The sequence below is a fragment of the Pinus tabuliformis genome, chromosome 6, assembly GCF_031772625.1.
Source record: "Pinus tabuliformis cultivar Carrire ecotype Pingquan chromosome 6, CPIR1, whole genome shotgun sequence".
Classification (NCBI taxonomy): Eukaryota; Viridiplantae; Streptophyta; class Pinopsida; order Pinales; family Pinaceae; genus Pinus; species Pinus tabuliformis.
Genome location: NC_142292.1, coordinates 1,715,943,953 through 1,715,969,478, shown reverse-complemented (window position 1 = coordinate 1,715,969,478; position 25,526 = coordinate 1,715,943,953). Strand labels below are relative to the sequence as shown.

The window sequence follows — 25,526 nt, the reverse complement described above, 5'->3', positions numbered from 1 at the left end:
ATGGAACAAGAAATACAGGTTATCATGAAGAACCTAAAAGCAACACACGATAGGCAGAATAGTTATGTAGATCGACACATGGTATTTAAGGAGTTTCAGGTTGGGTAGCTTGTGTTCTTGTGCATGAAGCCCAACAAGAGCTCCTTAAGGATTGGATCATGTGCCAAGTTAGCACCTCAGTATTGTGGGCCTTTCAATATCCTTGAGAGGATTGAACTAGTTGCCTACAGACTTGCATTGCCTCCAATAGTGAAATTCCATGATGTTTTCCATGTTCCATTGCTTAAAATATATGTGAAGGATGTTGATCATGTGATTCATTGGTCTGTATTGCAGGTGGAGCTAGAAGGAGAATTCTAGCTCGAACCTCAGTGCATATTGCAACGAAAATAGCTCATTCTCCGGAACTAAGCAATAGAGCAAGTTAAAGCGTAGTGGAAGCAATTTGGGCCTAATGAAGCTACCTTGGAGATGGATAATCATATGTGGCCTATGTATCCTTCAATGTTTGTTGGTTGAGGCAAAGTATTTTTGGTCTATGTAGATATTTATGTATGGTGTTTATTGTAAATACCACAATGAGTTGTCTTATAAACCTCCAATAAGTGGTATGGTTATCATGTTGTCATGTTTGTTATGTTGGTTTTGCTTGTCAACAGGGTATTCATTGTAAATACTGCGCCAAGCTAAGTTATAAAGCTCCATAAGCAGTGTGTTTTTTTTCAATGATTGTGTTGGTCATAGGTGTCATAGAACATCGAGTACGATGTTTACATAAGGGGGAGGGTTTTGTAAAACCCCAGGTTAAAAATTCATGCAATAAAGTTAATAAAGGAAAAATAAGACCAAGGTCATGGGACACGTATTCCAAGCTGAGTCTTGGGAAAAACATCTAGTGGGTGTCACTTTTGGTTTATTATGGGTAAGGAAAATAGCAAAGGAATTTGCAAAGGCAAAGAGACATTAATTGACATTAATTTATTAAAAATAAAGGAAAATAGCATAAAAGGGAGATGAAAGGTCAAAAATTTTCATGAGGACGAAAATTGAAGGAAAATAGAGGAAATTGAAGAGAATAGAGGCCTCAATAATAAAAAGGCTTTTGAGGATCAGTTCACAGCTTTTTGTCAATTCAATTTTTGAGCTCTCTCCATTCTCTCATACTATTGCAAACTTAGAGAATTCTTTGATCCAGGTGGATGTTGGTGGCCACCCACCTATCCCACTTGGACCCCCACAACTGTCTCTTTTAGTTTTTCAGTTTCCATAATTGCAGCATAATTTACTATTTTTAGCAGTTTTTCGGGTCCTGAACTTTCAGAGCCGTTTTGAGGCCCTAAAAGACGTTTTTTGGGAAATCTAGGAGCAACATGGGTCCATGGACCGATGTTTCTCTTCCCAAACTTGTAGTGCTCGGATAGATATTTCTAACAAGCTATTGTACGCGTCAAACGAAGATCAGGTGCCAAATTTACGACCTCAGGAAGTTGATGTACCAACTTACCCAAAATGGGGCACACAATTTGGCGTTTCATCTTCTAGGGTTAGGTTTTGGGATGTTAAGGGTTTTCCATTGTTTCTCAACAATAAATAGGCCTTCGAGCCTCATTGTAACACAGTTTAGAGGCATATAGCCGCCACATCTCTTCTCAGAGATAAGCTGCCATCGCCCTAACTGGTTTATTTCCATTTATGTTGTAAGCATATTTCAGTATTTTACATTAATGAAATAAAATATTATTTCCGCTACATCTCTGAGTTTATGGTATCTCTGTAATTTGTTACGTTCGTGTTTAAATCTGGATCATTCTTGGAACACTCTAGCATTGGAGAAAGGAAGGAGATAGAAAGAAAAGGACAAGTAAGGAAGGGTGGATCAAGCAGCTTTAGCAAGAAGACTTGTAGATAATAGGTAGCATGTGTGATTTCCTAGCTGGTTTTAGAATGCATGGTACATGCATTTGTGTATTTGGTTCTTTTGTTGTCATTATGGTTTTTGTTAGGTGTGACAGTTGTTTCAGCCTTGCCTTGCCATTTCCGAATAGCCATGATGTGGGGAGGTTATGTTATTTGGTTGAGCTCTAGATTGTCGGAAGATTTTGGAACTGGGCGAGGTGGTCCTAGAAAAATTTCCAAGGGTTGGGGGTGGTGGTGGTTTAATCTCCAGGAAGCCCTCGACAGGTGGGTGGAGACAAGAAAATTCCTCAAGGTATTGGTGAAGAAATTCTTAGGCATCCAAGCTTGTTTTGGGCATTGTGATCTCTTGACCAGTTTTTCCAAGATCGCGGTGGCCTAAGGGTGGAGGTGTTTTAATCTCCAAGAAGCTCTGGTTTTTTATGCTATGGTTTTCTTATGTGATCCCTTGATTGATTTTGGCGCAATTGTGGGAGCATGAGGGTGGACATGGTTTAATCTCCAGGAAGCCCTGGTTGTTTATGTCTTGAGTCCCACATTCATGCTTGGAATATGACACAATGGTGATTGGCTGAAAGAAAGATTTGGTTCATCCCAATATATGGTCGGGTAGTACGTGGAAGTCCCTGACTTTGTTTCATTTTGCATATGTTATTAAGAGCTATTTTCCTATTGTAATTTATGAGTACTTGTTATTATGTAGCTTTGATGGTTGTTTTGTCATGGTTATTATTCTAGTTATATGTTGGTTATAAGCGTGTTTTCATAACATATTCTAGCTATGACCTTTGATATGTTTTGATTAGTTGATGAATGGTTAATGAATGCATGAGCTAACAAATGCTATTGCAGCTATTAATAAAGGGCATTAGACCTTCTTGGTGAATCTTAGATAAGTTTCATACTCATATATTCAGATATGCACTCCTGACCTGTAGATTACATGTTCACCATCTATTTGACAAAATGAATTTCATGGTTAGGCCTGGTTAGGTCAAGTCCTTGATCAATTTTTGTATGAATTTCCTTGTCCTAATGTTATTTAAGATTTTAGAAAGTCTCATTGAGTTTTGGATAGTGGTCTAAAGGCTAACTTGAAATGATGGCTTAGAATCCGGGACTGCACCCTCTAAACTGGAATTTTTGGGCCATAATTGCACCCTTACGGGATTATGCATGTGGTTAGAGGCCTATAACCACATGGAGGCCTTGTCATGAATTCAGTTGTGGGCCCAGGTCAATAAAAATAATCCAACCCAGGTTTTGGGCACTTGGAGTGGTTGTTTAGTTTCTGGGTGTCTTGTAGCTCCTTAGGAAGGTCAGTAAAGTTTCAGTCTGTTGACTTCAGTTCCTTAACTGTACTTAGGAGGTTGGGTCATGTTATAGTAGCCCTCAACTCATGTTTACTCTGATAGGCAGGGGAAATTGGGTAAATGTGGGAGGGGCACTTACACTTCATAACTCTCATGTCGTAATTGTTATATCATTAATAATTTATGTATATACATATGGTTTGAAGCAATATTACAACCTTGGTTAACTCATTGCATCCCTACCCAATCTAACTTTATGGCCAGTTTTCACCTGAAGGATACAGTACAATAATCAATGGATGCAATTTTCTCTTTGAAATAGACGATGAGGATGAGCAGGTGGGTGGTCAAGGTAATTACCTACCCCCACCTCAATGCTGCACTTCCAATTCCATTGATGTTTCTAGAGGATTCAAAACCTCATTCTCTATCTCTAATATTCTTTATGTTTCCCTCACCAAACCTCAATATCACTAGGCCACCATTACTAGAGTGGTCCTCCATATCGAAACGACATACCCAGTACACTGTATAGGTAATATTCTTGACCTTCTTTTAATAGAGCTTGAGGAATGCTTCTAATTGTAACTTATATGATACTTACATAGTTTTTTATTTATCATGGTTTTGGCTCTACCCCTGGTGAGGAGATTATGATAGTGAGGTTGTTGGGTTCTTCAAGAAAGGTTTCAACTTCAATTTTAGGATGCAGGGTCGTCCACTAGAGAAAACCCTTACCTCAGTAGATTGCAGGTAATAGTAGATTTTTTGTTGACAATTACGATTAATGTTATTAAGCTACCCTTTTTGCTTATCCTTATTTTCATTTACTTGGCTTCACATTCTGTGAATTTTGCGATGTTGGTTTTTGTTTCCAGGTGTGAAAGGTGATTAGTCACCATGCTCAAGTAAAGAGGGGTTTTTTCCTTCTTCCTTAGATTTATTATAAACAATTGTTTTCTTTTTATTCTCCTATTGACCACATGAGTCTTTTCACTAATTTTCCTTATTTGGGTTTTTTTCGTTGTTGACAGACACTGTAAGCCACTCCACATGCAAGTTTTTCAAAAGATCTGAAGTGTTATTTCCTCCATCTTGGGTATTTACTTACGGTTGCGATGTTTTTACCTTTCCAGGTTGGTATACCCACTCATAGTTTGGAATAGTTTTCTGGCACAAGGTAATCCCTACCTTTTTGCCTCTTGTTTTTGACCCTTGAATATGGTTTTTACCTACAAGCATTGGTCAATTCATGCAAGGCTAACTCTAAATTTTGCATGGCGTGCATACTGTAGTTTTTTTAATGGTAATATGGGTTTCGACGCCTTGCAGTGGTCAAGACTCACTGCCAAGGCTACACAGTCTGAGAGACACTTAGCTTGCATGGTCTCTAGTTTTCTTTTGATGCAAAGAGCAATATATAAAATGTATAATTTAATATCAAGTTTTAAACAGAACTGTTGAGTTGCAGAAAAATTTCCTTTTGTAACTTGTATGAAACTTTTAAAGGTTTTTTTTCATATATATATATATATATATATATATCTCCTTTAATCAATTGTGGGATTTTTCATTACAGGGTTTCTCTGCTAAGTTTTTTATGAATATTTCAGTGCTCTCTTTTTAAAGCAACAGGAATATACAAATTCTCTCTTCTTTTGTACCATATAGAAAACAAACAATGATCCTTATTTATACAGCGTGTTAAGTCGGCTTTGGATATTTTGTTTCCACATTTCCTCAAAATCCCAATCGCAGAAAAAGATTAGAACCTAAAACTTTCCTAATTCTTTTTTCACATAGGAAACTCAAATAAACAACTATTTTCTATTGTAAACACTTACTTGAGTGTTGTTAAATGAGTCTACCATGGGAAACTACAACAAAGTAAGGACACTCCTCTGTAATCAATCTCCCCTCGAGCCAGTTTCACATCTCAGGCAGTCATCCTAACAGTGGCCCTTCTTGGCTTAAGCTAAGGATTTCCTTTAAAATATTGTCCTTCCTTCCCTCTAACAACGTCCTATAGAGGAGAACTAAGATTCACAACTAATTCTTAATGAGGCCTCCTCCAACAAGCTCCCAATCTCCAAGTTAACATCCAACTTTTCCCCTCTCACCCTCTGCTAACCTATTTTCCTTTTTGGGATAACTATCCTTCAAGAAAGGGAATCCGGGAAAGCCACGGCCTCTCCCCAATTTCGCGTAACTACCCAACATGTGAAGTTCTCTTTTAATGTCCTTTCCTCCTTTGTAATTTCTCTCGCTGAATTGTCATCAAAATTTATTATATTAATATAAAAAAAATTATTTATATACATCAAAAGTTTCATCCAATGGGTCCAGAGTGTCTAAAGCAAGTCTAATAATAAAAGAGGAAATATTTACATTTTACGAGGGGTGCTACATATTATAATTACCAATGTCTTCAAATTTGAATTCGCCCGGTTGCATTTAAGATGTTTCTCTTATTGTAAAATCTTGGTCGCAAAGATTACATTTTAAAATCAGATTTTAGAAAATGTTTAACTAAATATATAGTATGTACTATTCAATGATATTTTGTTTTTTATTTTGTTTTTATAATACAAATTACAAAGGATGTTAGTTAAATTATTAATTTTTATTTGGAATATTTTTGAATTATTTTTCCAGTCAAAATATTATGAAAATAAAAATATATGGTAGCAAAATTTATACAGAAAGATAAAAAGGAACTTGACATTCATAAACATGCATAAAAATTAAAATGAAAGGTATGGAAAACAAACCAATGTCATCATATTTTCGTTTGATAGGAAAAATAAATTTGAAATTCGAGGACCGGTTTCAAAGAATGTATTTTCCGTGTTTTTTTTCCAACTTTTTGGATATGTTCTTTTATGGGTTAATTTAAATTGGATAGAGTTTCAGTTTAATTTTTTTTTTTTTTTTTGTGGTCTCGGTCGGTTTTTTTTAATTAATTTAATATTTTAAAGTATTTTTAATTTTTTAAATGATATTTTTATTTTTTTAATTGATATTTTAAAAATATTTTAAGGTGTTAGATTTATTTATACATTAAAAAATTGTATTTTAAACAACTAAAATTATATTAATAAATTTGATTGATATACTTGTATTGGTATCATTTCTTATAATTATATTTGTTATTAAATATTTTGCATAGTAATTTTATAATTGTATTAGATAAATTTGAAAATGTAAACATGGATTTACAAATGGAACATAGTTAATATTTGAAATTACATCCATTGATATAGAGGAGAGGACAAGAGTATACCAACAACAACAACAAAAATATGTTTAATAAAGAGAGCTTTATCAATCTAAAATTATATCACAGATTTCCAACTAAAAATAACAAAAACATCTAATTGGGGTAGCCACATAAATTAAATAGCTAATAAACATCCTTGTCTCATTGTACATTTCATATTTCTAAGAAAAATTATAAAAATTAAGTAAATTATATATATATAAAAGTTAAACATACATACATTTAAAAAAAAACATGTGAAATTTGGATATTTAAATGTAAATAAGCATTACACATATTCATAACTAATTTCCACATGACATTTTATTTTAATTGATCAATTTCATTAAAATGATAGAAAGGGAAAACTACTTTTGAGATAATCTCAACATTTATTTATAACTACTATTAAGAATATTCTAGAATATTTTGTGGAGTTTAAATTATGCACACGTGATTGAAGTGACAAATAACAACATTTTTTTCCTATGAAAAACATTCACACATCTACTTCCACAATGACTTTACCATTCTAAGTATATACGCATCCTGTCACTTTACTATCATGTTAGCTTTAGTTTCATGTGACTGGTGCTTCCAAGTAGGCATGGGTTAACTAAATTTATTAAGTCTTAACTAGTTACTTATTGTTTTTTGGAGATGATAGTGGGATTCTTTATGGGTATTTGTATGCCCCCCTTTGGCTTCGTTATTCAACCCATTTTGGGTTGGGAAATCTTCCCGAACCATCTGCCAGTAGGCCACCTTCATAGGATTAGAAGGTAATCAATTCCACGTCGATGGCATAGGTTGGGAAGATTCCAAGAAACCATATTTAGCTAGCAAATCCACCACTTTGTTCCATGTTTTCCTTACATGCATCAAAACAAGAGTTGAGGTATTTGATATAAGGAACACGATATGTTCAATGATTCCAATCTCCAAATTTTGGATTCTTGTGAATATCAGATCCTACTTGTAGTTTATGAACCATGTTGATGATTAATTGTCAATCTCGTTCCACAAGATATAATTATTGAAACCTTTATTCAAAGCATACTCTAGACCCATCCTCGAGCTTGCTATCTCTACTGCATTACTAGTGTTGATCCCTATTGTCCCTGAATATATGAATACCAACATCCATGTGTGATCTCTGATGATGCCTCCATACCCTGTGGCATTTGGATTACCCTTAACAACCCTGCCAAAATTTAGTTTCACAAAAGGGGCTGGAGGAGTTTGCTATTAGATGGACTAGAGGAAATGATAGGAGGAGGTTGATAGTGGGTAAGCTATCAGGCAAGGAAAGGAATCATTCATTCAAAATTCATGATTCAAGACCTAAAGCCTACCAATACTGGGTTGAACAATTTAATCCAAGGACCTTTTCTTTAACACTTTTGACAAAGGTGGCCATGTGGCTTCCATTATCTTAGCTCAACCTTTAAACATCCTCTTTCTTTTTTCTTTCCATATACCCCAAAGGAGAAAACAAAGGGGAATATTATAAATGCAATTAAGGATGGGATTGTCAAACACTCTTATCTGCCAACTTCTTATAATGTTGTGTATTCTATCGGGACTCCAACCTTATTTGTATAAGTAATCCTTTAGCTTATTCCATAGTCCCCCAATAAATGTGCATAGGCTGGACAGATGATCCAAAGTCTCAACATTCAATAAACGTAAAGGGCATCGATAAGGCCCATGGAAGTTCCTCTTTTGAATATTGTCCCATGTTAGAGGTTTATCCTTTAAAATTAGCCATAAGAAGATTGATACTGTGTGCCATAAGTATTGTTTGCAGATTGTGATCTATACCTCCTTAATAGGTTGATCTTGATATCCTACTTCGAGCTTATATGCTTCCTTGATTAAGAAAATTCCCTTCGAACTATAGCCCCACTTGAGCTTATCCTCTTGTGGTGATATTGGAATCTTGCAAAGTTGCAACTTGTTCTAAAAGTTCAGCCATATCTCTCCAAGCGGTTTAGGGTGTCACATTTTTTCAAACTAATCCATTTTTGTTATCGCTAGTCATTGGCCTCATATGCCTAATAATATTCTATTGTCACTTTTCCCTAGGTATTAATTTGTAATATAATTTTTTCTAGCTCCACATGGTCCTCCATATCTGGAATTTGTTGCTAAGATTCTACCTAAAACATGGTTTTTCTCCCATTCTTAATTTCCCAAAAGAAGTGCTTATGAATCAATCACATGCCTTTCTTTTCCAGGGTCTAAACCAACAATTCAAGGCCAAATTTATTCAATCATGTCAACTATTGTGGTGGGTTTTAGGGGCATATTTTTTAGTCCAAATTCTTTTCCATAGATCCAACCCTCCTTGGAGTCACTGCCACCAAATTTTAACACCCAACTCTATGGCCATTGTAGAGGGGTCCCTCAAGCCAAGACCTCCTTTCAATTTTGGCTTGCACATCTTATCCCAAGCTCCTAGAGGCCATTTCTTCTCCAATATTGAGCTTTCCCATACAAAATATTGTTGGATTCATTGTCGTTCCCGTGGAATGGTAGTGGGAGCCATCTTTGTAAAACATAAATATACAAGTATTTCTTGTAGCACAACTTTAAGGAGAACTAATGATCCTCTCATGTTCAAAGATTTTAAGTCCATATTTAAAATTTTTTCTAAAGTTTTATAAGCATTCCTTCCCATACACTCCATTTAAGGGAACTTTCCATGAGAGGAGCACCTAGGTATTCTGAAGGTAAAGTACTAATTTGGATCTTCGTGATGTTTGCTACATGCCTTTGTACAATCATAGGATTCTTGAAGAAAACACCCTAGGATTTTTTTCTATTGATTTCCATGCCCGAGGCCATAGAAAGCAAGTCTAGGATCTGATCTAAAGCTTCCTGCACCATTGTTGTGCCAATACCCATCATATCATAAACAAATTGTTGATGGGTGACGAGCAAGTCATTTCCATACATGCAGAGTCCTTTGATCCTACGTTAAATTGTTGTTTCCTTCCAAGAGAGTGGGTCTCCTTGTTAAATTCCTTGAGATGCCCGAAAAGGGGTAGATGGGGATCCATTGACTAGAATTAAAAAAGAAGCAGAGGAAACCAAATTAAATACCCATGTCATCGATTCATTTGCAAATCCAAATACCCTTAAAATATGGCATAAAAAATTACCAATTTAGTTTACAATAATCTTTAGACAAATCCAACTTACACATCATACCTTACTTCTTAGAAATTTTCAAAGAATGAATCGCCTCATGTACCACCATAATTCCATTTAAAATATGCCTCCCAGTTTGGATTTTGCAAATCAATTTGTAGCAAAAATTACTCCTAGTTTCTATTTTAGATACTCAAAATTCTCTTTGGGAAATGGTTTGGTGAAGATGTTTGCACTTTGTTCCTTCGTCCCAACATACTCTAGTTGCTTCAGAGCAATTCCCAATGGAAAAGGTCCGATGAAGCTTTGAATCCTTCTGATCTTTGAAAAAGGACCTAAAACTTCTTTGTTTATTACAAATTTGAATATTGACACTAAAATTGTCAGCATTTTCAAAAAAATTAAACACTGTGAAACGTTTATTGTGATAACAGTTGGCTCCATGGGGATGTTGTTGATCAATGATGACATCAAGAACTTTCCATAGACTAATTGCATCATCCATTACAAAACTTAGCTAAAAACAAACTTTATTAAAAAAATATAACTTCATCTTTTAAAAGATGATTTTATAGACTCTGAACTTGAAAGTAAAAAATACAACCGTTTCTAAAAAACTTCTTATTTTCCTGATTGATATCAACAGAACCTTAGGGCCTTCACTTCAGGCTTTAATTCCTTTGGAAAATTCATCCACACCTGTTGCACACTACATACTGCAAATGGAAATTGAAAAACTCACTGTTGAAAAACCACACTTACTTGCATGTCATTTCCTACTCTAACCTACTAAATTATCTGCCCAATCAGGTGAAATCAAAAACCCAATGCAACCATGGAAGTAAATGGTTTCTTAAATGATTTTTTCTTACACTTCCTTTAAGCGGAAAGAAAAATTTAAGAAATGGCAACTCAAACTGGAAACTGAATCCAATCCCTCTGGCGATGAACAAAACAAACTCTACCATCACTGATGATTCTAGTAGACTAGCCACAGGGTCTTGGAAAACATGAGAAGCTACCCCTTGTTGACTTGGAGAAAAGAAAAGGTTTTTTCCTCTTAATGGTTCCAACAATTTAGCAAAAGAATCTTCAAAAGCATGATTAGTTACCTTTACCTGATGATTGGAAAAAGGAAGGAAGTAGTCTTTCAAAAACTGAGGTCTATCTTCAAAAGAAATGGGAGCAGCATGTTCATCAATCTTGTCATGTATATCATCAATTGAGGTAATCACATCATTAATAGAAAATATGTCCACATCCCTCGAGTGTATAAAAAAATTATTTTCTTCAAAATTATCTTGCAACCCTGGGTAGTTATCACCATGAATGGTTTCCCTGTCTAAAGTTTCTATGCATGCAATTTCAAAAATATGTTCTTCACAATCTTCTTCATGAGATGAAAACAGAGGAAAAGAATGGAATGAAGAACAAATTGATTCAATATTATCATCCCTTTCTTGATCATTTGGAAACCATTGAATATGTTCATCAAGCTCAAAACAACAAACCTGTTGTATATTTTTATTAGACTCAATAAATGAATCATGACCCTCTTGGGTTTCTATGTGAGGAAATTCAAATTTCTGATCTTCACAAATTCCTTTCTGAATTGAAAAATTAGGAAAGGAAAAGAATGAAGGGCAATTAGAGCGACCATCTTCACATACATCTTGATCATTCAAAGACTCGCAAGACAACTACAAATTGTTATCATAGAAATCCTGGTTGATTTCACTTTCATCCAAGGAGGAAACTACCATTTGTTGTTGGAATGAATCTTCACATACGGTTTCATAGATTTCATCCTCCATTACATCCTCATCACCAATATCAAATCCCATGGTTGAAAACATATTTTCAAGAATTCCAAAAAAGTAAATGGTTGCTTAACTGATTTTTATTCACACTTTCTTTAAGCGGAAAGAAAAATTTAAGAAATAGCAACTCAAACTGGAAACTGAATCTAATCCCTCTGATGAAGAACAAAATTAACTCTACCATCATTGATAATTCTAGTAGACTAGCCACAAGGTCTTGGAAATCATGAGAAGCTACCCCTTGTTGACTTGGAGAAAAGAAAATGTTTTTCCCTCTTAATGGTTCGAACAAGTTAGCAAAGGAATCTTCAAAAGCATGATTAGTTGCCTTTACACATACACAACATTCTGTTTCTCCTTTCCTGTGATTCAACAACTCACAATTCATTCATGCTCTAACATTTCAACTTATTTCATTATGGAAGCCTTTAAGCCCTGGAATATCATCCTTCGTAAAACTTTCCAATGGAAAGGGTCCAATGAAGCTTTGAATCCTTCCGATGTTTGAAAAATGACCTCACATGTTTATTACAAATTTGAATACTAACACTAAAATTGTCAACATTTTCAAAAAGATTGAAAAATATGAAAAAATTATTGTTATAACAGTTCGCTCCACGGGGATGCTACCGATATCGTCACTTTCTCCGATAATGCGATATGTGATGCCCTTGTGTACCTCTAATCACCAATTGCGATCTGGGACTTCACTTAAGCATTTTTCCTATTTTTTTTCTACTTTACCAAGGGAATCTTTGATTTGCTCTAATTTTGACCTAGAGGTCCATTTGGGGAGCTCTACATACCATTGGAAAATTGGTTCTGAAGTCCAACAGATGGTTTCACCTGTAATATCAACTAAGCTAAACAATATAGACAAAAAAACCTCCCAATTTTTGATTGACTAGGCTTATGACTCTAGTGACTCTTTTGATAGAAAAACTTTGCCTATTGGAAGGAATTGATCAATAGGATATACTGACACAAAAATCAAAATATGGAAGGCTGTAGCTTGAGCCTGTTCATGAAATTGTAATCTACAAATCTGAAACCATACTTCCTGCACTAATTCAAAGACTCTTTCACACTAAAAACTGAAAACTGAAAATGGATGAAATGAAACAACTGACACTGCAAGTGGAAATAAGAACAACGGTGCCTAATTAATTTGGCCTATGGATTCACTCAAACGAGCAACAATAAATTGTGGTAAAACACAAACCCCCCATTTTTCACATAAATTTCATTATAGGGACCCTTTTAATTGATTGATTGGTATTATTACTATTTGCTTTTGATAGTATGGATTGCTTAAATGAGTTCGATATGTTCTTATCTACCTATCATAACTTGTTTGATCTCATTTGGACATTTGGTTTGTAAATGAAATCTAATTGTCGATTGGATGTTTTCAACTGCTTTGGCCTTATAGATTGTACATTATTCCCTTATTTTGTTACTTTTATTTCTATTTTGTAGCTATTCATTTGTATTTGTATATAATATTTTTATATTGTACAATATGGATTACTTGTTGAAGAAAGTGTAACTAGGTTTGGTCTTCATAGTGACTTGTAATTATGATTCTATGTAAAGAAGAAACAAATTTATTTATTGTATTCCTTGCATCATGGGTTTCATGAGAAAGAAGTGTCTTTCATAGGTCAAATACTTCTTGATGTCTTTAGGATGTGTTTTCTTGTCATGAATATAATTAATAAGTCATGAAGTCATGTTACACATGTAAAAATTGGACTCCAAGACATTGTCACTATCCCTCTTGCAGTCGGCTAAAAGAAATACAGTATACGCCTTAAGGAAATGGAAACTTATCTCCAGGGTCTCATGTTGGCCTAAATAGCAAGCATAAGTCACTATATATATGGAGTGACCTCACCTCATAAATGACGAGCAATCACAAACATCTCTGATCTAAGAGCGAAGAAGACCCAACGGGTATTACATTGAGTAAGGAAGGCTACTACTAGTGTGTATCTCAAGTGTTTTTGGGCTTAGTTTGTCTCATCACTATCACATTAGCGAAGGACTGAAGATTATCTAAGACAGTGTTAATACCATTAAGGGATATATCAAGCATTGAACAATGATAGACAAAAGACTGAAGACAGAGAGGCTCTCTTGACTCGAGGAAGAGATTAGTGGAAGTCGAGGACTGTGTTTAGGTCTACAAAGAAAAGGAGATCGAGACTCTCCAAGAGACAGTACCATAACAATGCAAAGGAGAAGGAATACAATGTGAAGAAGGAATATTGTGATGTGAAGGTTAAAGAGTGCAAGAGATAGTGACAAGTGTCTTGAAGGAAAAATTGTGTCAAGTGTCTTTGTCAAGTGTCTTGGTATTTGTCAATTGGAATCTTTATATGAATAATTTTGTGTGTGTTTTCCTCTCAAAGAATTAGAGGTTTTGGCCCTGGTAGAAACCCAACATCTTGTGTCCTTGTTTCTTTTGTTTTGGTAGCTATTTTATGAACTAATAAGGCACAACCTAATAATATCAAGAGAAGATTGTGCTAATAAGAAAATGTTAAAAATGCCTCACAAATAGTTATGTAAAGAAGAATCTCATTAACTTAATTTTCCCTAGATTCTTCAACATGGTATTAGAGCTAAGGTTTTGAGGGCAGAAAAGAGAAATTCAAGCATCAAGTTTCAAGAAGAGACACTCAAGGATCAAGTTTCAAGAAGCAGTCTACAACATCAAGAGCTTTTGTTTCTGAAGTCATCATCAAAAGACCACCAGGAGCCTCATCAAGTTCTCTACAAAGCAAGGTAGCTCAAAGGACATAAAAAATGAAGACCACATCATCTTGGAGAAATTTGAAACCCTAGAAGCAGTTTTGATCTACACTACAAAAGAAGGCAAAGCATATTGAAGGCGAGAAGGCATTTTCATGATATTCAAGGTTATAAATCAAACAAGGATCAGCCCCTTGCCCTAGAAGAAGATCTTCCAAGAAAGCATCAAATCATCCTCATCAAAAGGAGTAATATTTTCCATTGGAGAAAGGATTTTTCATTTGAAAGAAGATCATCCAAGAAGAAGCTCTAATACATCTTCTTCAACCAGTGATCAAGTGGAAGAGTTCATCTTCACTTGTTAAGTAAGTATATTTCATTCATTAATTTATTTCGTAAAATGACTTCATGGTTGCAAGGAGACCTATAAGTTGGATAGGTCATAAAAATTCCTTGCATAAGAAAGGAGGATAGATATAGTTCTCGGAATAGAAGTAATTGATATCTATGGAAAAGTCTCTGAAGGTCAAGCATTGTTTGAATGCATGGAAAAGGATCAAGGGACTCGGAGGATTCCTATGTAACCAGTCAAAGATCCTCTCATCCCTATGTAGCAGGAGAGGAGACCAAAAAGAGATATATGAAATGCTAGAAAATATATTCTATGAAAATGCAGAAAAGAAGGTCATATCACTTAGATTTGATCTACACAAAATTGAAGATATCAAAGAATGAAGGGATATCTCCATAAGATCTCAATTGGAGATCTAGGAGAGAGGATAAGAAGATAATCATCATCATTCTAATTGATAAGCAAGGTAACAAATGTCCATATACAAGAAGGTTACCTCATTCGACAACTTGTGGTCTCTATGATAGATAGAAAAAGACAAGTTGAGGGCAAAAGTGTTGAAGGCTAAAGAACTCAAACATTTGCAGAAAGGAAAGGGAAGTTTGGTCCTCAAACAAGACATAACAATATAGCTTAGATTCAATGTTATGGAAAGAAATATCATATCACCGGAAAAATGGAGGAAGCTGAAGAAGAGGGCCAAGGAAAGAGGGAGTAACAAATCTCTACTATGATTGAGAAGGTATCCGTCACAAAAGGGTCCTATCATAAGCTCCTAAATATTTTGTTATAGATATGAACATGATAATAATATGCATCATGGCATCATGGAAGAATTAGAAACAAGAGCTCGTGACATCACCATGGGAATAATGAAGGACAAAATCCATGGTAGTCAAACATGAAAGCATATAGCTCTTGAACCTCTTTGAACATTAAAGGAAAGGAAGAATTCATTCAGGAAAAGGCTCATCATACATCAAGTAAAAAATGAAACATCATCCAGATGAGGATATACAAGATCCTCAAGATTCTCTAATGAAATCCTCATTGGAGGGTTCACTAATCTAGAGAGGAAGCAAGTGTTTCATTAGAAACTCTAACTTGTGGAATTCATGGATGATGTTATGATGACATAAGAGAAGAAGCATATCAAGGGGTTGAAGGCACTTCAATCAAGGAAGTTGCTGAAAGAAGCCTAGATGACCTAAAGGTAAAATGAGGTAGGTATGTTTGTACTTAATATTATAAATTCATGTCATATGGTTGCAGGTAACATGGACCACTACTTCTATATTGAGAAGAATGATCAAGATAAAAAGGATCTCCTCCTCTAAAAGGATGCAGGAAGGCATAAGTCACACTAGATGAAATCAACATAATATGTCCTCATACGAAGTATGAGGTGATTGAATACAATTAAGAAACTCTGATTAAAATCTCCTACGAATGGAATGTGTGAGGAAGGAAGAGATCATGAGATATGCAACCCTAATGAAGGTGATAAACATCCAAAATACTAAGAATATTTGACTAGGAAATCTCCCGGAAAGATATGAAGACTGCAATGAAAGTTTGAAAAAGATGGAGACCCTTGACAATGAATATCTTTGCGAGATGTGTGAACATGTATGCAGGATGATGATACCTACAGGAAGATGTCATTATGAAGAGCCATATCGTAAGGTAATATTTGATTTAATGTTATGTTTTGATTTCTTGAATAATATCTGGATGAGTTCATGCAGGGCTATTGGAATAAGAGTTGTAAGTACAAGTACAACTAGCATTCATGTGGTGGATGGAAATTCATGAAAGAAACATGATGAGGAAGAAGTAGCCATATGACGAAGGTTCCAGATATGTATCAAGAAGGTCGGCTTCCATGAAGAAAGGAATTACATGATGAACCAAGAAGGAAAGTGATGGATGGATAATGCCCTACAAGGAAGAAGCTCGAATGAATTTCATGACATCAAGGAAAGAAAGTGATCAAGCAGCTGAAGGACCCACTAGAAGAAGTTGTTGATGAAAAAGAAGAATCCCTAATTGACAGGGAGCTCTGGAAAGTCCCCAATTAAGAGGGAGCTTGGGAAATTTCCTGGTAAGAGGGAGCTTGGGTACATTCCTTTATAGGAATGGGCATATCTTCCCTATTTAGAGGGATAGATAGACACAACATTCTTGTCTTCACTTGGGAAGAAAGAATGGAGGATTGGGTAATCATCTGGCATCTGATGCTCTTTGAGGATGTGTAAGGGATCCAAGATAAGAGTAGGCAAGAGGACCTATATTCTTTGAGGGCTGAGAACCCAAGATAAGAATAGTCCTAGAAGGTGATACCTAGTGAACACCCGGGTGGGTATGTACCTTGAGAGAAAATGATGAAGGTGTCTATAGTCATTGGTCTCACCAACATTGTGCTTTGATATGATGAAAGATGGAGTTGTCAATCAGGGCCTTGTTGTGGAAACAATGTTGGTTACTATGATGCTATACAAATGGGTTACCATTCTGATTCTTCTTATGAGAGATTCTTAAGATTGAGAAAGACCAAGTACCATTTATGAATGCCTCCCTAGTTAAGAGGGAGTGTTGAAGAAAGTGTAACTAGATTCGGTCTTCATAGTGACTTGTAGTTATGATTTTATGTAAAGAAGAAACAAATGTTTTTATTGTATTCCTTGCATCATGGGTTTCATGAGAAAGAAGTGTATTTCATAGGTCAAAGACTTCTTCTTGATGTATTTAGGATTTGTTTTCTTGTCATGAATATAATTTAGAAGTCATGAAGTCATGTTACACCTGTCAAAATTGCACTCCAATACACTGTCACTATCCCTCTTGCAGTCGGCTAAAAGAAAGACAGTATACTCCTTAAGGAAATGTCGGCTTATCTCCAGGATATCATGTCGGCCTAAATAGCAAGCATAAGTCACCATATATGTGGACTGACCTCACCTCATAAATGAAAAGCAATCTTAGACATCTCTGATCTAAGAACGAAGAAGAGAAGGGATATTACGGTGAGTAAAGAAGGCTGATACTAGTTTGTATCTAAAGTGTTCCCACGCTTAGTTTGTCTCATTAATGTCACATTAATGAAGGACCGAAGATTGTTCCAAGACAATGTTAATATATTTAAGAGATATATCAAGCGTTGAACTGTAATAGACATAAGACTAAAGACAAAGAGACTCTCTTGACCGAAGGAAGATATTATTGGAAGCCGAGGACTGTCTCTAAGACTGTGAAGAAAAGGAGACCGAGACTCTCCAAGAGATAGTACCATAACAGTGCGAAGGAGAAGGAATACAATACGAAGAAGGAAGACTGTAATGTGAAGGATGAAGAGTGCAAGAGATAGTGACAAGTGTCTTGAAGGAAAAATTGTGTCAAGTGTCTTTGTCAAGGGTCTTGGTATTCTTCAACTGGAAACTCTATAAGAAGAATTTTGTGCGAGTTTTCATCTCAAAGAGTGAAAGGTTTTGGCCTTGGCAAAAAGCCAACATCTTGTGTCCTTGTCTCTCTTGTTTTGGTAGCTATTTGATGAACTAAGAAGACACAACCTAATAATATCAAGAGAAGATTGTACTAATAAGAAAAAATTAAAAATGCCTCACAAATAGTTATCATGTAAAGAAGAATCTCATTAACTTATTTTTCCCTAGATTCTTCAACATTACTTACATAGCCCCCCAAGATCAAGAACCATATCTAGGCCCTAGGCCTAAATCATAGTACAAAGTTGTCATGGCCGCAGGTTTGGGCCCAGTCTAATATATCATAACAAAAAACAAATCCAAGCACACTTATATATCTGAAATATTACATCGGGAGTTTGGTTATGGTGTATATTTTCAAAGCTCCTATATCACTATAATCCATAACCTCCAATATGGCCCACGTCTTTGACACATTTCACCTTTGTTTTCATTATTCCTTTTACATCAGAAGTCCCCATCAGAACTTTTGTGATTTAGTCCCTCGACCCCCAGACCCGATTTGATAATCAACTGCAATCTACAAATATATCGCGTTGAGATGAATCATAACTCTTCCAAGGCATACCATTTAAACCTCCAATATGCAATATCACAAAACCTTCGCTTTCTGATATAGTATCACCTTTGATCTCTGATTTTCTCTGATCGACCATGTTCGATATCGGAAAAACATATGATTTGTTCAAAGTATTTATTAACACAAATTCAACATGATATCGCATCCACCCATGTTTTCACAATAAACTTTTCACATTTGTTAAAATTTTTGAAAATGCTGCTAGTTTTAGTGTCAGTATTCAAATTTGTACTAAACATGGAAGTTTGAAGTCATTTTTCATACATCTAAAGGATCCAAAACTTCATCGGACCCTTTGCATTGGAAATTGATCCGAGTCAACTTTCCAATGGTATATAGAACTCCCATAAAGAACCTTAGAATCAAAAGTTATGGCATTTTAAAATTTTCCTTTCAAAACCAAAAAACAAGTCAAAATGCCTAAATGTTGAAGTCTCGTATGTCGCATATTAGAGGTTTCGGGGGGAGAAAAGAGTGTGGGTCGGAGCAAAATCAACGATTAGCGATCACCAATATCACACTGATCAACGATCGGAAGTCCCGCAGCAATCGACAATCGGAGATCCAAGGCACATTGCAAATCAGCGATCGCAACATTGGAGAAGCATCATAATCAGCGTTCGACGATCGATAAATTGCAAACAATGTGAATTGGAATATTAGAGCAATGTGGGATATGAATGTTGCACTAAAGTGTTAAATTGTCAAGAAAATGGGTCGACAGTGTTACAATGCTTGCAATCACAAAAATAGGTTGACAAAGGATTTTCATTGCAAAACAAAGCATATCCGAGGCTTTTTCTCTCTGCTCCATCTACATCCCTGACACAATATGCTTGGATCCGATAAAACACTCATAAGTTGTATTAGAGTCCTATAATAGGAATCAATGGTGTTAGCCTCTCACTATTTGTTTTGATCAATTTAGCCTATGAATCACTAGGTGTCATAGGTCTTCCATGTCAAAAGAGTCACTAGTGTCAAAAGGCCAATCAATCCAAAGTTGGGAGGATTTTTTCCTATAATGTTTGTCTCAATTGATCTTGCAGGTGAAACCATCAGATTGAGCTTGGAAGCAGCTTTCCAATGGTATATCCAGTTCTTCAAACTGACCTCCAGATCAAAAGTTAGAGCAGATTGAAGTTACCCTTTGAAAATCCAAAAAACAAAGGGAAATGCCTAAGTGTTCAGTGCCAAATCCCGCATATTGGAGATTTTGGAGAAGCAAACAACAGAGGTAAGACTGAAATCACCGATATGCGATCGTCGATATTGCAAATCGGTGATGGAAGGTTCCAAATCCCGCATCCAACAGTTCGAAGGTGTATGGCTATATCGCATATCGGAGCATAAAGTGATATTGACGATTGATGGTTCTAATGTGCCGACCATAACGAAGCTTCGATTGTGATATATGGAAAAAGTACAGGGAAGAAGCCTCCAGTGTTAAAGTGTCGGGAAGGGCCAATAACAAATTAATAAAGGAATTGCTCGCAAAAGCAGAGAAGGCTGGGCCTTTTCTCTCTCCTCCCAAAGGGACGTGTGTCGCATAACTATTGAATCCGATAAAGGACACACGATAAACAAAAACTGGATTTGATTAGATACACGTGGCAGCCATCAATTGGTTCTGATAAGTGCCCCGTTGCATGTGATGTCAACAATGACATGGCAGTACGGTGGACACATGGCAGACGAACTGGACATTTTCAAGGGTCAGAATGGGCCAAAAAGAGGTGACACGTGTCACCACTCATAAGGTGACATGTGGCAGTAATGACGCCAGTAATTGCAAATCAACGATCGGAGGATGAGGCGTAGCGTGCACATTGTGAAACCTCCGATTGGAAATCGACGGGGAAGGGGGATCCGATACGAGGGCTCAACTATGGTCACATGAGGAACCAAAGGACTAGGCGCTAACGTAGAAGGTGATTAGCTATCACAAAGGCGACATCAACATATATGTTTTATGTGTTAAATCATGAGGTTGGGCAGAAAAGGTTTAATATAATAAAACCTCAAGCGAACCTTCCCTATTCCTTTTCCATGTGGGCCAGGCCACATTGCTCCTCGACGATCGCAGATTTTGGGAGGTGCAACCAAGTCCGTCGCTGTGAAATCGCCGATTGCGATCCCTCCCCTTATTTTCTTTCCAAGTGGGCTAAAGCACATCAACGTTCGACAATCACAAGTTTTGGGAGCATGCACTAAATGACATGAATAAAAAATTACCAATATAACAAGTTTGCACTCAAAGTCCCCATATCCTATTAATGTATCTTTGTGCTTCCCAATACAAATACTAATATAATTAGTAATAACTATCCCAAATATTTAATTTAAACAACTAAATTATAATAAATTTTTCCACTAGAAAAATTATAAAACATATATATGATTCCAACTCATTCAAAACCTGAAATATAAAATTGTAAAATGATATTTTGTCCACACACGTCTTAAATGTGCATTGACTGGAACATTCAATGCGAGTTAACCATATCATCAAATGCAATGAATTATACCAATTATACTTGGAAAAATAATTGCAGAAAAGTACCCTCAAACATTGAAATATTGCTTTTTAAAATGTCATGATTGCTTTTCACCTTCAAACAGAATCTGTTCTGCACACAGCAAATTCACCTAAACCGCCAATATTGTCGGATTATCTTTTCCCAGTTTTTTTTTTGGGACCATGGAATTCTCCATTCTCCCCGTGCATCACAACAGCACATGGCTGCGACTGCTAGTGGCAGGTTTTTTTAAAATATTTTATATGGATTGGTACATTGACGACTGAATATCCCACCGTCAATTTCTTTATTTTACAAATAGGCAGTGCAGTCTTGCAAAAGGGGTACTATGCATATCAATATCGGCCACCCCAAAAAATCGCTAAATCTTATGTTTTTTCCGGTTTTTCCTCGATAATAAAATGTTGTTTTGAAATTTTTATAAAAAGGAGTAATGGTTATTTTTTTTAAGTAACATTATAATTTTATTGTATCTAAAATATATTTTTAATAGAGGAATAAAGTTAATATAATGAAAAATATTTATAATATTGATATTATATTGGTTTAGATTTATTTTAAATTTAGAAATTTTTAAATGGATAAAGTGTTGAGTTAAGATAAATTTTAATTAGGTTTCATAATAATAAATATCATGGAAATTTGATATTCCATTTTAATTAAGAATTAATTCATATTAACTTGTAAAAAGGGATGGTGGAAAAGATCTAAATTTTTTTTGGGAAGATCGGGTGTGTACTTTTTGCATTTTTGGGAGTGTTATACCAATATATTACCATAGATTCCTTGGCATTGTCTTTTCAATGTAAAAAAAAACCTTGGAAAAAACCTAAACTTTTTACACTTTTGAGGCAGTGTTATATTAATATGTTTGTTAGCGCTAATCTAAAAATTATGCCTTTTTGCCTCGAAAGTGCAGGCAATGTTCCAGAACGAACTTGTATTCAGAAATCAGTCACGTTTTGAATGGCGAAACGTAATTTGCAATAAAATATTAAAACTTTAGTCGTCATGACGTTTTGTTGTTGAATGCGCTCCAATTTGCAGCCGCCGCCCGACTGGGTCTGCCTTTCCTCTCATTAAATACGGCTACGGCAATGCCATCCCCAATCCCGTATGTCGTGTGTGATAGGGAGGTGAGAGAGCACACTCGGATTGAAGTAGTGAATCAGGATATTAATGAGTATGGAGAAGCTGGTTATTCTTTGTTTGTTATGCACTCTCTGTATCGCTTATGCGATAAGAGAGAATGTCCTCACTCTCAATGCCGATCCGCCCCTTGTAAACGGGTTGTCATGGACATTTTATCAGAAAAGCTGTCCTCAGTTGGAATCCGTTGTAAAGCAAAGGATTGATTTCTACCTCAACCAGGACATCACCCAGGCAGCCGGGTTGCTGCGCCTCCATTTCCACGACTGCTTCGTTCAGGTACTGATTTTCTTTTTATTTTATTCAGTCTGTCGGGGTTTTAAATAGATCTATTTTTAGTATATCTGTAACTCGTTCATTTACAGGGCTGTGACGGATCGGTTCTGTTGGACGGATCAGCCAGTGGCCCCAGCGAACAAGGGGCTCCGCCCAACTTATCGCTGAGAAAGAAAGCGTTTGAAATAATAAACGACATCAAGAGCCACGTGGACACGGCTTGCGGCTCTGTTGTCTCCTGTGCCGACGTCACCGCTCTAGCGGCTAAAGAGTCGATCAGGGCGGTAAGCCACGGATGCTCTCTTCTATTTCATTCTCTTGTATGCCGTTTTGGGTTAATTAGATCAGTTTGTTTTAAGTCTTAATTTTCGTATTGTGAATTAGGCGGGAGGGCCACAGTACCGTGTACCGCTGGGGCGCAGGGACAGCCTGAAATTCGCCACACAAAACGTGACCGTTGCCAACCTCCCAGCTCCCTCCTTTAAGGTGACCGCGCTAATCAATGCTTTTGCCTCCAAGAATCTCAACGTCACAGACCTCGTTGCTCTTTCAGGTATTTCGATTTAGTTGCTAAATACTGCTCTGGATTTCTGAAAGCTATTTTTGTGATGATGTTTAACAGTTTTGTTGGGATGACAGGCGGACACACCATCGGCATGGGGCACTGCACCTCCTTCACCGACCGTCTATACCCGACGCAGGACACTAGTTTGAACAAAAGCTTCGCCAAGAGGCTGTACACCAAGTGTCCTTCCAAGACTTCCACCAACACCACCGTGCTGGACATCCGCACGCCCAACGTGTTCGACAACAAGTATTACGTAGACCTGATGAACCGGGAGGGCCTGTTCACCTCCGATCAGGATCTCTACACCGACTCCCGCACCAAAGAAATTGTGAAGGAGTTTGCCCTGAATCAAGATCTTTTCTTCCAGAACTTTGCAGTGGCCATGGTGAAGATGAGCCAGCTCAACGTGCTCACCGGATCCAAAGGGGAGACCAGGCATAACTGTTCCGCTAGCAATCTGGCCTCGACGATCGAAGTGGCGGTAGAAGACGTTATTGAATCTTATGCCTCATTCATGTAAATGCAGGCTAGACGGCCATGGCTGGTCTTTCAGAGGTTCTTATGTGCGCTTTTTGGATGTGTTGTTTCTTTTTTTAAGTTGAAGTTGGGTGTGTATCGTTTTACATGTACGTCTCTAAACAGAAGCCTCAGAAAAGCTCTCAATAAAACAAAAACGCAATAGTGTGGTTTGACTTTTAAGTTGGTTTGGTTGTTTGGTTGAAGCTCAGGAGACTGCAGTTCAAATCTGATTGAGTACATTTGGCTTTACTAAAATCATAAGATTTTAGTATATTCACTTATTCTTAGATTAAGACTGAAAATTGTAATTAAAAAATAAAAAATAAAAAATAAAAAATAAAAACGCAATAACAGCTTTCACACAATTAATTTTTTTTTTAATGAGTAATATTCGCTTTGAATACAACACATATATTTTAGTGTGTAATCTTTTATTTCCGAGACTTTAGTTTCAGGATTAATTAATCAATGATGTTGATTAATCTCGAGGGAAGCTATTTATATATAATTATTTTAATTTAAATAATTTATAATTTTATTATGATTAATTAATTTAAAATATATATATATATTTATATATTTTTAAAATAAATTATAATTACTTTATAGTCAAACCAGCATTGACATTTGTTTCATAATTTTTTTTAATTATTATATTAAACTGGTTTTTTAAGCTAAAATTATTTTTAGAATTTTTGAAGAAATATTTATTATAATTATAAGAATTTGTACCACCATTTTTATTGTAATTATAAGAATTTGTACCACCATTTTTATTGTACTGTAAATATACTCTTTAAAAAATATTTTTATTTATGTATATTTTTATTTTATTTTATTTATTTATTTTTATTTATGTGTGGAAACTTGTTTTGCTTTTTTTTTATTTCTATTCAATAATTTCCAAGTGTAATTTATATATAAATAATAATATGTGCTTTGTACAAAATAATTTTTTTCAAAGGAAAAATCGTAATCTTTCATTATGAAGAAAAATTACATGTAGTAGATGCCTGTTGGCATATGCAGTATCTGAAGATCATATAGACCTTTGTACAATAATAGCTGTAACAAAAATATGGCCTTGCCATTTCCAATATCAAAATGAAGATTTTTGTCTCTTTAACAACAAATATATAAATATATACATATTGTTTGAAGCTATGCATTTACTCAAAAATAAACTAATATACTTAGGGCCTTTCCACCCTATAGTATTCCTGGTCTATATATGGCCTGTGATGATACTGATAGATCTCTAAATCCTATTGTTCAACGATTATCCACAAGCCTCGGGGAAGTAGCGAGCCCTCCTTGGAAAGTTTGTCAGCATTTTCATTGTGTTCCTGTATATATGTTGACAAGAGACCGTATTAAAAATTGCTTTGAGATTGTATAATTCGTCCAAAATATTTGAAGGGATATAGCATGACAATGATTTTTTTTGTTGAACCAATTGATGATGATTCATGAGTCTCCAAAAATCTGTATGGAAGTGCAGTTATGTGCAAGTGCGAAATGAAGCAAATGTCGAAGAGTGATAAGCTCAACATAGTTATTTGTTCCTTCCCCAAGTCCTAATTGGACTTTGTAGTAATGCTGATCCGAGAGGTATAAACAGAAACCCCCTCCGCTGCCATGGGGTTGAGCAGCCCCATCAAAGAAAGCCCATGGCCTTGATTTAACAATGCGACCAGGTCCAAAAATTTTGTGAGTGTGTGTCTGTTCCTCTTCAGGGATATTGTGGTAGACTGCCACTGACTTTGCAATGAGCAGAGGATAGCAGACGGATTCATTCTTTAAGATAAGGCGATTCCGAG

At 35.8% G+C, this 25,526-nt stretch overlaps 1 protein-coding gene across 1 annotated transcript; it reads left to right on the top strand.

Annotated features, from left to right (window-relative positions):
• Positions 1–22,320: 22,320 nt before the first annotated feature.
• Positions 22,321–23,886, top strand: LOC149265633 (peroxidase 12-like). Its single transcript, XM_089393447.1, has 4 exons — positions 22,321–22,622; positions 22,709–22,903; positions 23,004–23,172; positions 23,259–23,886. Exons 1-4 carry the CDS (start codon positions 22,374–22,376, stop codon positions 23,705–23,707), a joined length of 1,062 nt encoding a protein of 353 aa, XP_089249573.1. The 5' UTR covers positions 22,321–22,373; the 3' UTR covers positions 23,708–23,886.
• Positions 23,887–25,526: the final 1,640 nt, after the last annotated feature.

What these genes read in the sequence shown, in the direction of transcription:
- LOC149265633 (XM_089393447.1), top strand. Translation starts at nt 22,374, where the DNA reads ATGAGTATGGAGAAGCTGGTTATTCTTTGTTTGTTATGCACTCTCTGT. An exon ending in CTAAAGAGTCGATCAGGGCG is followed by an intron (nt 22,904 to 23,003) that starts GTAAGCCACGGA and finishes ATTGTGAATTAG; the next exon opens with GCGGGAGGGCCACAGTACCG. An exon ending in AGACCTCGTTGCTCTTTCAG is followed by an intron (nt 23,173 to 23,258) that starts GTATTTCGATTT and finishes TTGGGATGACAG; the next exon opens with GCGGACACACCATCGGCATG.